This window comes from Nanorana parkeri, unplaced genomic scaffold (assembly GCF_000935625.1).
Source record: "Nanorana parkeri isolate BGI_ZX_2015 unplaced genomic scaffold, ASM93562v1 scaffold415, whole genome shotgun sequence".
Classification (NCBI taxonomy): Eukaryota; Metazoa; Chordata; class Amphibia; order Anura; family Dicroglossidae; genus Nanorana; species Nanorana parkeri.
Window position 1 is genome coordinate 1046425 of NW_017306683.1, and position 14053 is coordinate 1060477.

General features: G+C 40.3%; 1 protein-coding gene across 1 annotated transcript in view; it reads right to left on the minus strand.

The window, feature by feature from the left end:
• Window positions 1-2606: 2606 nt before the first annotated feature.
• The window catches only part of GUCA1B (guanylate cyclase activator 1B), a 33510-nt gene continuing 22063 nt past the window's right edge, over window positions 2607-14053 (minus strand). Inside the window, exons 2-4 of the mRNA XM_018559760.1 lie at window positions 6772-6921; window positions 3813-3927; window positions 2607-3111 (exon numbers count right to left, since the gene is read on the minus strand). Coding sequence (XP_018415262.1) covers window positions 2984-3111; window positions 3813-3927; window positions 6772-6921 — 393 coding nt within the window. The 3' untranslated portion in view covers window positions 2607-2983. The remainder of the gene's footprint in view (window positions 3112-3812; window positions 3928-6771; window positions 6922-14053) is intronic.

The window sequence follows — 14053 nt, forward strand, 5'->3', positions numbered from 1 at the left end:
CAGGTGTGAACAGGGGCCATTGACAATCATGGGATTTCTTGTGTCTTGTGGGCATTTTGAAGCTCGTTTTCTACTGCTCAAAAACGCCCAGGTGTGAAGAGGGCCTAGTTCTTTTTTTTCTAAAGATTTCTTATTCTTAAATTATAACTTGTTTGTCAGGTAATCCACAGTAACCAATCAGAATTTCCTCTGCCAAGGAAGACTGACAAAGAATGGATTTTTATTGGTTAGTGCACTTGGCACTTAAAAAAATATCACTTAAAGGATACCTGTCATGTATGAAATATGGGCTAGATCAGGGGTGAGTAACTCTGGCCCTCCAGCTATGCTTTAACTACAAATCCCAACATAATTCTGCCTCTGGGAGTCATGCCTGTAACTGTCAGTCTTGCAATGCCTCATTGGACTTGTGGTGCCAAAACAGCTGGAGGGCCGGAGTTGCCCACTTCTGGACTAGAAGGTGTAGTTTAGAGGGGCCGGATCCAAATGTGGTTCAAACCCGCTGTAAAAATAAAGGTCTGTGATGCAAAATACAGTGAGGGAAAGGAACTGCCTGAGCAGGGCACTGCAGATAAAAATCCAGGGAGAGGAAAAGCAGCACTGCACCAAAGGCCCAAAAGTGTTATTTCTGTTCGCTCCCAAAATCAATTTACTGACTTCTGTACCCCATAAAACAAATATAAAATATATATGCAGACTTTGTATGATTGTTAATACACTGATGGTGTGCTCTGATGTTTTTAAAGAGTCCTTAGAAATGAATGAGATTAGACATTTTCTTTATTTCTGCACAAGAGATCAGAGTACAGTATGCAATACAGTTTGCATAATATGTAGTAGTAAAGTTATTCTTTAACTAATAGTGTAATCTGGACCTGTCATCTATTTACACATAAAGTAGTGATTTAAAAAACTGAATTACTATGCTCTACTAACCCACCAGGGAGGAAGATGACAGTGCTGTGACCTGCAGCAAACATTTATCTCTTCACTAAAATGGCAAAATATAAAATGGCTGTTGGCCGAAAATTTCAAATGGAAAAATTGACTTTTTCCTGATGTCGGTGTCTTAATACAGAGGCTCTCAGCCCGTGGTATGTTTACCCCATGAGGTTACTCTTTCTGCTGTAGTGCTGTAACACCATCAAACAGCCTAGCAAATACTAAATCATATCATTAACAATTAATATAAAATCAATCAGCACTTTTTTGACATTGAAAACATAAAGGATTACTTGGAAATTATTTCAAAAAAGTTATGGGTACCAAATCAGTTATAAGTACTGCTAACAAATGTACCAAAGTCAAGGGGTAACTAAAGATAGGTTACCAACACAAAGGGATATTTGATAAACACTCGATTTTAGGAAAGAGTCCATTTTATATCTACTCACATTAAAAGTGACACTACACCTAGGAGTTAAATCTTAAAAATGCCATTAAGTACCTTAAATATTAGCAAAATGTATCTTATTTGTGTATCACTCAGCTGTAGATCCTCAAATCATCTTTAAATTCATTCTGACACTGTCCTTCCTTCTGGAAGCTCAATCCTGTGATGGACTACAATCTCAATACAAATTAGTAAACGAAATGTGAGATTGTAGTCCATCACAGGAGTGAGCTTGGAGCAGTGGTTACTGCACAACATACATAGGGAACAAAAATAGCCGCCCTCCAGAAGGAAGGACAGTGTCAGCACCAATTCAAAGATGATTTGAGGATCTGCAGCTGAGTAATACACAAATACGATACATTATTGTTAATAGTTAAGGTACTTGAATGCATTTGTAAGATTTAACTCCTGAATTTAATGTCACTTTAATACCAATTGTTACATTTAGTGACATAGCAGAAAATGATGTTGTTTGTGTACAATGCCACAGGAAGTCTGGAGGTGAATTAAATGGCTGACTCTTGGGTCGATGTATTAGATGACTTCCACGCACAGGTACAAAGTCCCTAAAACAAGAAATTTGTTCTAAAATGAATGCATCTCCAAAGCTTATATTAGCTAACAATATTATGAACATACATATATACTTAAGGTATAATAATTTAAAAAGTAAAGCTCTAGATGACTCTCTAAATGACATCTACTTCTGAAGATCCCCACACCATAATTTATATTGCCCTGCACATATGCCCGTCCTGGATTTTCCATAGAAATAAGTTGACAATAAACCATGCTTGGTGTAGCACCATTGCCCAGCATAAACACAAGCAGAATAGGTTACAATTACAGAAGAGGGGAAGGGCAAACCCACAGTGAGGAGAGCTATATGCTATTTTTCTCAGTGTTGTCAGTTGCTAGTTGGTGACTAGACCCACGAGAATGCACACAAAATGTTAACAATGTTGGGTGGTCTTTTTAGTCATGTCTCTTTTAACTTTCCATCCAACCCTTAAATAACCCCACTCAGCTGCATAGTTTGACAAACAGTTTTCAAGCACTGTCTTCTGTTATAAATGTTGTCAGTTATTGAACAAAATAATCTTTACAGGTGAAATCCATTTACATATTACATGCAAAAACATTAGTATTGTTTTGATATTCAAGCATTGAATGTACAAATTGGCAAGCATTTGCTCGCAACAGAGAGGAATAGCAGAAACTCTTTAGGGAGGCTGAGCCCCAACCTAAGCAGTCGTGCCAATAGATGGATTGTTTTGAGGTGACAATACAGAGATAATTCAGCAGCCCACATTATCGAGATGTATCTACTCATAGAAATGATGTATCCCATCAATGTTGCCATGTTGCACGGTGCAGTGGAAAAACATAGGCATCTGAAAACTCCTAGCAGCAGTTGTGAATCAGAAAAACGTAAATATGCAACAATTTCTGATCCAGAATCCACTCTACTGGTCTCCGTCACAGTGAATGCCTGCTTTCAAAGCCTTAACTGCCCATCCCTCACTGAGAAGTTCCATCAGCAATGGAATTCTTCGGCTCTCTTGGAAGTGCTTGAGCCATTCAGCATTAAAACAAAGCACTCTTCCTTCTTTGCTCGTTGATCCAGCTGCCAGGACTGACATCCATCTGGAGCATTTTCATCACCCACTTGTCCTTGCGAGCCCCATCTATAAACTCATCCAGAGATAGCTGGCCTGAAGAGAAAGCAATTTAAAAAATAACATATACCATGAGAGCAAAACAATAACAAAATTGGATATGATGTGCAACAGATACAGGGGCAGATTTATAAATAATTGTGTAAAAAAAAAAGGGCTTTTGTGTAATCAACAAATAGCAGATGATGGAAACTGATTGGTTGTGCAGAGAAATGTTACTCCTCAGCCCCTTAAGGTAGGCCATTATCCTAAATTTCCATCTGGTTTTATTGCTGTCTTTGTCCAAGTTGGAGTCATTCATTTTCACTAATAGTAGAAAGTATAAAATGTTACAGCTGTCAATGGAACAGGAAATGTAGAAAATCTCCCAGTGGGGACAACGGTTTCAGTGACAACTGCATTTTCCTTCACTTTGGAGAGATTTCCCCTCTCATCCCTTGGTATCTCTGGTACAAGAAGTGAAGGGAAATAGCCCCAGTGGGGACACAAACAGCAATACAAAAAAGTCCACTTTAACACTATCTGCTGGCTCCCAAAGTAAACTTAATTGCTCTGGAAATTTGAATTGATTTGTTAACTCCTGAGCTATACGGTCTTTCTATCTTGAAAACTACATCACCTTGCCTATCTAAAATCACAAGGTTGCGGTTAATTAATGTGAAAAGTCTAATAAACTCATAATATTCTATTTATTCTATGCAGACCGCCATATAAGTTACAAAGTAACAATGGTATACCATCTCCATTTTCATCCACCAATTGGAATATCCGGTCTACCACTTGTTCCGGGGACAGTAGGGGAATTCGATCATCTTGACCTTGGCGACAGACTTTTTTAAGTTTGTAGATGGACTGAAAACAAAAATAAGCTTGATCAGAAATGTAGCGTATTTTGCAAATTTATTTTGTTAACTGAGCTCATTAATTTAATATATCTTGCATACAATTTTGAGTTTTAGGATTTGTATTCACGGATACACTAAGCCATTTAACATTTTTTACCTTGACGCAAACATTTTATTCAAGTTGTTGTACAGACACAGCAAGTGATATTAAAGTCAAAAGGTTTTTAAGCTTTTTTGGATGCTGATGAAATCACTTACAATGGATGCTACTCCTTGATGTCTAAAAGTTTTAGTTTTGCTCTCTTAAAATACTCAAAATATTTGGAGGAGAAAAAAAACTGGATTTTTGCTAGGACATGATTGGTTGATTGAAGTGAACACAGCTTTACCTTATTTTCTAAGTGAATATTAATTTTACCTTTTTCTCCTTTAGTAAATCAACACCTTCAAAGGACAATCAAACAGTAAAGCTAGAAAAGGTACATGCAAGAGAAAACTGGGAATATAATTCTGGAAAAAATGTAAATACATGTGTAATGGGACAAGGAGAACCATGCAAGGCTTAGGCAACACAAGGTAGTGGGTGTGACAAAAACAGCACATTTTGCTTATTTTGGCTTATATATTACAAAATAATTCATAGGTCCACTTTTGGCGTAAACCTGTGGTGTATTTAAAATCTGCAATTACAGGTTCAATGCCAAATGCATTTCTCAAGTTGGCACTTGGTCCACCAGCTGCATCTCACTATTTGCTCATATCTATGATTGGCAGGCTCAATGAGGAAGAAAATAAGGGCAGAGTTCAGTGCAAACTTCAAGAATTATGTATACTAGGGCAGCGGAGAAGCCGGTTAATCACATTTAAACTTGCTAGTGACTTACTTTAAAGGACTTTTAAATTACAGAGCACATTTATGATGATTTGACTCAAATACAGTGCCTGAGTTAAAAAAAAAAGTTTTTTTACATTTATTCCCAACTTAAAAGAGAACTATGAGGTGAGGGCTTTTCACTCATCCTCATAGTTTTAGCCGACCTGTGACAATTAAACTGTCACAGGTCGGCTCAGCAGATCGGGAAGTGAGCAAACACATACCGGCGTTCGCTCACTTCTCTATCCTGTCACGGCAGAGAGCCGCGACAGGGAAGGGACTGGATTCCCCCCTCCCCTCTCCGATCCCCCAGCGCTGACTGGCGGAATGGATGGGGGAGGGGGCGGGTACAGCTGGCTCTGCCTCTAGATAGGCAGAGCCAGCTGTGACTCACGCAGCTGGGCGGATCCAGACATAATTGTTGGGATCCGTTTCAGCTGCGGAGCCTCAGTTTAGGGTGACGGGAGGACGCTAGTGTCCTCCCCTTACCCTTAGGAGAACTATGGGGAAAAGCCCTAACCCCATAGTTCTCCTTTACACCCCATTCACACCTAGGCGTATTGTAATATGCGCGTCTGTCGCGCGACCGTCGCTCGATTCCAAAGGCTACTTGGCTGTATCCCAATGGAAAACGACCTACAAAACGGCCCAAAGTAGTCCAGGGACCTTTTCAGGCGTGGGCCGCTTTGTAGGGCGTTAGGGACGGGCGGAAATACGGCGAGGTGGGAACGAGGGCATTGACTACAATGCAATTTATATTTTTGACCGTTTTTTAGAGCGTTCGTCGAGCGTAGAACGCCCTACAAAACGGTCAGGTGTGAACGCAGCCTTAAGGCTTATGTGCATAGGCATTTCTTTGCTTCACAACTACTTTTCTCCCCAATTCAGTCAATAGTAATACAAAAGTTGCAATTTAGAAGGAGGGCATAAGGAGATCAGAAGAAACCCAGAAGTATCTTGATGCATTTGGCCATCTAAGAAAAGCTTTCCAACTATCACGTTTAGGCTGGAAACCAAGGTTCCTAAAGACATTTTACCTTAATACACACACACACTAATACATCAGGCCCATCATAATTTTAAATTGTACTAAACAAACCATGTCAAGTTTTTTTTTTTTTTTTCATTTTTTCGATTTTAGCAAGAATAGATTTTTTAGTTAACATGCAGAAAGAGTCATTTATAATTTACACTTGTAGATGTAAGATTGTTTTTAATTTAAGTTTAATTTAAGTTAAAAAAAGATTATATTAGATTTATCAACATTGGGTAGACAGTCTTTTTAAAATAATGGGTCACTTATTTTCCTGTGAAATCAGAGGCCTCATGCCAGTTAAAGGCTTATTTAGAACATTCATTTTCCATGCTTTCTTACCAATAACTTTCCAGAACAAATCCACTTTTCCCCCTCTTTTTAAGATGGCCTTGTGTTCTATTATTTTACCTCTAAAAAAAATCCCCACCTCCCCTTCCCCGCCCCTGGTCCCATGAAACTTTAGCTAATTTTTTTTAAAATAAGTGTTCTACTAACAAATAATATTTATCTTAATCCGCAGTTCCACAATCTAATCCTCTGCCCCACCAGCTACACTTGTGATAACCAGTCTGTTGAAGCCACTGTACATACTGGTCACTGACCAGTCATGTGGCTGCCCCTTCGTCAATGTCATTACAAATGAACTGTGCCGGACCAGCGTCCACATCATCAGGAGGTGTAATGGGCACTACATATTGCAAAAAAGAAGCTACAGATTTGTTGAGAACTGGGAGGGTAGAGTCAGTAATAACGTGACGAAAGTCCCTCTTTCAATGTTTCATCTTGTATTGAAATCTTAATTTTTCTATTATCGGATATACTAAATACGTGTATAATTATTAATTATATTGCTACAGCATATTATAGCTTTAAATGACAGATAAGCACACAATATAAATACAGTATAGATACGCAAATGCAGATATACGTATACAGCTTACCTCCACTATCTCTAGGAGCTCAGTTTTGTCTATGCAGCCATTTCCATCTCTGTCATAAACCTTGAAAGTCCACTTCAATTTATGTTCAAGTTTTCCTCGTAAAACTAGATTTAGAGCTGCCACATATTCTAGAAAATCTATAGTATTGTCCTGTAAATGAGAAGGAAAGTATTTGTTTATTTTGGATGAATTAATAATATCTAGGAACAATTTTATCATGCATTTGGTTTGTGCATTAGCGTGAACATAAACTTAAAGGCCAAATTAGAAGTATTGTGACAGTAGTGTTTAAGAAATATATAACTGCAGCTTACAAATCTTACCTCTTATAACCAGTCAAATAGGGTAAGCCATGACATCTGACCAGTTCATAGTTGTGATTTTTTTTAGCACTTAGTAGTGATTTTGTAGCGAGGACATACAATTTTTTTTTTCAAATAAACTTATATTGCAACATTGCATATGATCACATACATTCACTTTTGTCTCTTTTAGTGAGGTTGTCACTTTTATTATTAAGGGCACTTATAGACATCAGATTGAACATTTCCCAGTCCAACTGTTTCAAAGTTAATGGTTTGGCAGACACCTGCCAGCTGACTGCTCTTGCTTGGGAGGGGGGCAACAAGAGATTGGAAAGGTCAAAAAACCTGTTCACATTACTTTTGTCAACCTGGATAAGCCAGCTCTTCCTGCCTTTCTGCATAGTGTAAGACTCATAACAAAGGGTGGTCAAATGTCTATGGCCTTTGTGATGGGTCAGCTCCTAATGGAGAGATTTTTTAGGAGTCAGTCCCCTTGCCAAGGTGCTATTCAGGACTTCCATTTACAATGAAGATTAAAAACACAGGGTTCCACTGTTGAAGGGGTTATTCACATCACAAAAAATGTTCTTGGTTATTCCTTAAGCTGATGTCACACGGGCTGCTAATCTCTCTGGCGATTTGTAGTTAGCTACAGATTTTCTGTTTTAGCTGACTACAATGCTATCTATGCACAGTTTATGGCCAACTTTAAAGTTCTGGCTTCTCAAGTCCCAGCCTCCTTGTAGGACCATCCCTCTCAGCTGCTGGCTCAATATCTCAGTCCTTTCACACTCAGACTAGGTTGAATAAGACTTTCAGCATATTTGCTGCCTAAGCAGAAATAATTTATCCAGCCTGAGCGAAGTCTCTCTCATATGTGGACAAAACTCACATTTCTCTAATCAGGACCCATATTCACTTTAGCAATTTGTTGTTGTGCTTTTATATACGTTGTAGAAGGGCATTGCGGTAAGAGAGCCTATTCATTATGAATTGGCTGCCATCAACACAACAATGGTCAAAAAATGTACCTGACCCTTTGTTAGCACTACAGCACATTACAATGCACATGCTGTGCATTGTGGTGTGCTGAGGTTGACCATGCCTTGTACTATATTGTACAGTGGGTTGGAGTTCCATTCACAATGAATAGCACTGCAACACATAGTTACATAGTATTTGAGGTTGAATAAAGACATTAGTCCATCAAGTCCAACCTATTAGGATCTCATTCTAGGTATTACCTGTACCCCTGTATATTACGGTCCCTTAAGAAATCGTCCAAAAGTTTCTTGAACAATTCCACATTATTTGCTGAAATCACCGCCTGTGGCAGTGAGTTCCAGACCCTAACTGATCTTACTGTGAAGAACCCCCTTCGCCCCTTGTGCTGGAATTTTTTTTCCACCAATTTTAGGTGATGGCCTCTAGTTTTTGTAACGGAGTTAATTTTAAACAGTTTATCGCTAATGTTGCTACCACCATTGAACATTTTGTACATGGAAATCATATCCCCCCTTAATCTCCTCACCTCCAATGTGAACATGTTTAAATTTAGTAGCCTAGAACACACAACACATAGAGCAGGTGCATAGGTGCAAACACACGTGTGAATGGCCCTTAGACTCTTACTCTATGGTGTCTAGTTTAGTCTCCCAAGCACCATTTTCTTATCAACAATGGTTCTCCTAGTGTCACCTAAATAGAGCTCTGAATCATTCCAGCACCTGAAAATGTTTCCAGGACCTCATTTTTCAAAGTCACAGCAATCAGCTTTCATTGTGATTATTTAAAACTATAAGACTAAAAGATAGAGTTCAGGAATCAGCTTATAAAACCAATAATGAAATTTAGCAGATACTTCAAAATAGTCTACAATCTTCTAGCCATTATTTCTCCTCTACTGATGGGAAGGGGGACTCTGAGGTAAAAGGGGAACTCTGAGGTGAAGGGTGGACTCTTATGTAAAGGGGGGCTCTGATGTAAAGGGGTACTCTGATGTGATGGGGTACTCCTGAGGTAAAGGAAGGTATCTCATGTGAAGGGGACACTGATGTGAAGAGGGGGGGGCTTTGAAGTGAAGGGGGGACTTTGATGTCAAGGGGTGTTCCTGATGTGAAAAGGCATTTCTGATATAAAAAGGTGGAATTTTGATGAGAAGAATGGCTCCTGATATGAAGTGGGCTTCTGATGTGAAGAGGGGCTCCTGATGTGATAGTGGGACATTGATGTGAGGAAGGGTATTCTGATGTGAAGATTGGCTCCTTTTGTGAATGGGGTTCTCATGATGTAAGGACAGGAATCTCTTGATGGGAAAAGAGGGGTTCCTGATGTGAAGAGGGCGCCACTGATGCGAAAGGGGAACTCTGATAGGAAGAGGAGCTCCTGATGTGAAGGGGGGACTCTGATGTCTAGGGGGGACTATAATATGAAGGACTCTGATGTGAAAGGAGGGACTGTGATGGTAAGGGGGTGCTCTGATGTGAAGGGGGGATTCTGATGTAAGAGGCAAACTTTAATTTGAAGGGGGGCTACTGATGTGAAGTGCACAACAATCTGCAACTGACTGCAAGAGTCTAAAGGGACCTTATGGGCTATCGCTGCGTGATAGAGCTGCCTCTGCTATTTTCTTCTTCAGGTGGAAAGGCAAATATACCATCTTATATACATGCAATTCATTTATTCACATAATTAAATGTGTGTTGAGCTAGAATATTGAGACTGAACTTCTGCATGGAAATAAATTATTAAAACTGCACTGCAACAAAACAGTAGGTATGAAGAAGATGAAGACATCCAGATGCCCCAAAAATGACCGGCTCATCACTTATGTTTATAGAATACCACACAAATGCACATGTTGGGGTTAAACATTTAATTGTTCATTTTGGTTTTCAAGAAATGTATCTTGCTTTTACTAAAATATTTTGACAGCATATATTCTGTAAATGCCAGTCTGTTTCAGTGTAGATGTTTCATAAATAAAGGGTAAACTGCTGTGCAAGTAGAATGTATTGTTGTTTGCACGCAAAGTCTAATTTCCACCACTAGATGGCAGCCCTACAGAGAATGACATAGTGGAAACTATGGTTTTGAATCCAACATAGAGTGCCTTCATCCCAGTACAACAATGCTTGCAGTAAGTGTGCTTACAAAATAATAATACTTCAATATGTTCACAATTGATTTACAAAGTGTGTGAATATGTATTGTTATCATATTAATTTAGCCAAATTTAAAGAACATTTAAAACAATGAATCCTTACAGTGGGGCTACCTCTGCATTGCAAGGGTTAGGTGATTGTTTTGGTCTAGGATGTAGAATAAAGAAGATGCACTCACCTAATCCTCGGCCCTGCTGCTTGACCGATCACCTTTTCCCCCCCACTGCTATGGCTGTGGTATGTCCCTTGGCATCCTCATGTTTAAAACAAGTGAATGAACCTTGCATAGACATGATAACATAAGTGGGGCTTAGATCGCTGGAGACCAGAAAAAAATAGCCTGTGGGGACAGGTATAGCAACAAAGCATGACCGAGGATCATGTGAGTAATATATTTTTTATTTTAGACCCTAGACCAAAATGAGCAGTTAACCCTTGTAGTGCAGAGTGTCCCTACCAGAGGAGGGGGGCAACGTCGTGGTGGCGCACCGCTCAGCTCTGGCTCATTGATGTCACTGGTTGCCAGGCTCATTGATGTCACTGGTTGCCAGGAGCTAGGTAGGACAACGGCCAGAGCGTCCTGCTCAGCTCCTGGCAACCAGTGACCTCACTGGTTGTCAGGTGCTGAGCCAGAAGCTGGCAAAAGCGCTCCAAGTTGCTGGGAGCTGGGAGGGGAGATGTGTATGGCCCTTACATATCTCTCTGCCCGCTCTTAGCAACCTGGGATGCTCTGGCCCGAAAGGGGAAAGAGCCTTCTGCTCCCCCCTCGTGACCCAAAGAGATGCCACCTGAGGCAACAGCCTTAGGCTACCTCATTATAGGGATGACCCTGCATAGCTCTACTGCAAGGGTTCGTTTTCTAAATGGAGTTGTTCTTTGGTAGGAAGAAACCTTCCTTTTTGGCAAAGTAAGAAAAAAATGATTTGCAATAAAAGTGAGCAATCTGTCTACTGTGAAATAGCACATTAAATTCAGAAAAGATGTCCTATGGTACAGACATGTTATAAACCTCACAAAAACTGTTCTAGCAACTCAATAGTTTGGAAAGCTTTCTCGGAATACCTCAGTTCTCAAGAAATGTGCACATATGGTGAAGGTAATGCCTGTATGGCACCTGTATACATCTGTATTGTTTTACCATAGTTGAAATCAACTTTAAAGCAAATAGCTGAATACACATTTGAACAATTTTACTCATCAACAATATGTCATTCTATTCAGCCAGGTTTATGATCCATATAGCCCTGCCAGACAGCACAACTTGATCTTTGGCCTCCCTGCAGACTGCGCTCTAGGAACCAGGCCCAGTCTTCAACTGGACAATGAAGGAGCAGCAGCACATTGTAGGCATCATGTAGGCAGTGCTGCTTGTCAAATGCAACAATTGAAATGAATGGGACTTCAATAGAAAATCCCATTGGGATTAAGAAAAAACTCTCACCTCCAAAACGCAGGGCAGCCTCTGCCCCACCAGTAGATCGCTTTTCAAAGGGAGGGGGAGACCATTTCTTCTAGCAAAACCCGAACACTCTAGCGACGCACGGAAATGTTTTGGGAAAAATGAGTCACGGCTTATTCATATGTAAATAGTGCCACCCATTAATATATAAATATCACAGTCAAGACTATTTTCAGTGGCAGACCAGTAGCCCCTATCTTAATTTTGGTTGCCTCTGTCTGCCTGACATCTTTTGTCTGGGTTTAAGCTGCAATAGAACCCGGACACGGAATTCAAAACCCGAACTGTCCGGGTGAATCCCAGACAGGTGCCAACCCTAAGACCATAGCCTGTCTAAAAGGGGCCTTAATTACTTTTTTTTCTTGTTAGTAAAGTCGTATAAGAAGGCATTGCCTGAACAACAGGGGTTAAACACTGTCATCAAGATGTAAGATTTCCATCCAGGTCTAATCCTAATGATTAGCTGTCTTGGGGTTTCATAAAAGCAACCCAGCTTTTTCAGCTTTTCTTGGCACTGCAACTTTCTTGCTGAAGAAATATCTAGTCTCATACACTAGCAGATAATGTAAATGTATTTATGGGCTTTGCCTTCTCCGTTGAATGTACACCAGGAACTGTGAGTTGCATGCAGACGTCTCCACACAATGGACAGTTAGAGGTTGAAAAGGCAATAATACAAAGCAAGTTTGATTTAAAAAAAAACAGATACAGTATATTGCTCTCAAAGGTGAATTGTTTTCATTGATCCTGTTGTAAATCACAAAATAAATGAAAAATCATCTGCTTTCACCTTAACGAGACACTGTCATTTGGATGTACTGTATGTATCGTAATGACAGTGTTGCTTTAAAATACATTTGTTAGAGTTGTAGTTACTATTACTCGCTCTGAAGAATGGAATCTTTGCTCTCTTTGCTTACTTACAGACACCACTGGGATCTTCAATATCTGACACTTTCAGATGTGTCAGATGCTGTGTCCTACTGCTGCACTCTTTGCCCCTCCATTCCCTCAGTACTTGTATATTTATACATGCTGGTGCCTCAAGATTTTGCATAGTTAAAAATGTGCCTTGACCCAAAAAAGGGTTGAGAAACACTGGTCTCGGGGTATGATTTTTGTCTAGTGTGTAAGAGGTTTTGTGTTCAAATCCTGGATAAGAACATTTTTTTTTGCAATGTATCTAAAATCTGGGATAGTAGTTTTTCTCATGAAATTTCTGCTACTTTCCATGTACCTTTGATGCTACCACAAAAACAGACCTCTTACAAGTATATTGCACCGTGCAACTCATTGTCCAGTTATAGTGGGTGTCTCCCGTAGAGAGAACTCTTCTTAACAATATGTTGTCACAATGTAAAGGGGAATTCTAAAAATTGCATTCCTTCCCACACGAGGGAAAACAACAGTTCATTCATGACCAAGACTGAGTTTATAAATGAGAGGCAACTTTCTGTAAAATAGACCATAATAATACAAAAAGCTGTAGAAACTATTGTATTGTCAGTAACATTATATAAAGTAAAAACAGTTTGCAATGTCCATGCTCTATAGCAATGTGTTTGTGCAGTGGCGGATCTAAGGAACAAAGGGCCCTGGTGCAAGATTTTTTTTGGGCCCCCCCGAAAAAAAAAACACACAAACACAGCGCTCTCCTCACGCAGCGCTCGGCCGGCTGTCACTTCCTCTCCTCCCCGCTGGGACACAGAACAGCGCCCAGCGGGGAGGACAGAAAGCACGGATGCGCCGCTGTATCAGCAGAAAAATGGCACTTTCGGCATTTAGCCAAAAGTGCCATTTCCGGCCGATATCTTTTGGCGGCCGATATATCGATGCATCCCTAATATTTACAGCAATGCAGAATGGCACAGGCTATTCAGCAATACTTTATATAACAATAGCATTTCTGTATACAGTACTGCTTAGATTTGTAGTCCTCTATAGCGGGTGCCATTCTGCATTGCTGCAACAGTACTTTATACAACATCAGGCTACAAATAATAATTATTTTAATGAATTATTTACCCCCCTCACCTCTTCTGGCCGGTCTTCTGTCTTCATCTATTTCCTATGTGTTTTCTGTTTGCTGGATCCTCACTGCCATCCGAAGCCCCATGATGTGCCTGCAGGGCTGTCTTCAGTGCCTCCTTGTTCCGCGGCTCCCTCCTCACAGCGGCCGACGGGCCCCATACTATCTCAGCCGGCGACAGGCCCCCCCATTTCAGTGCGTCGCGGGGCGCCCCCCCCCATTTTGGATCGTCAGATGTTAAGATCAGTATACGGCGGCTGGTGGGCCCCCCATCTCTGTGCCGGGAGTATATATACATTGCCACCCTCTCTATATACATTGACAC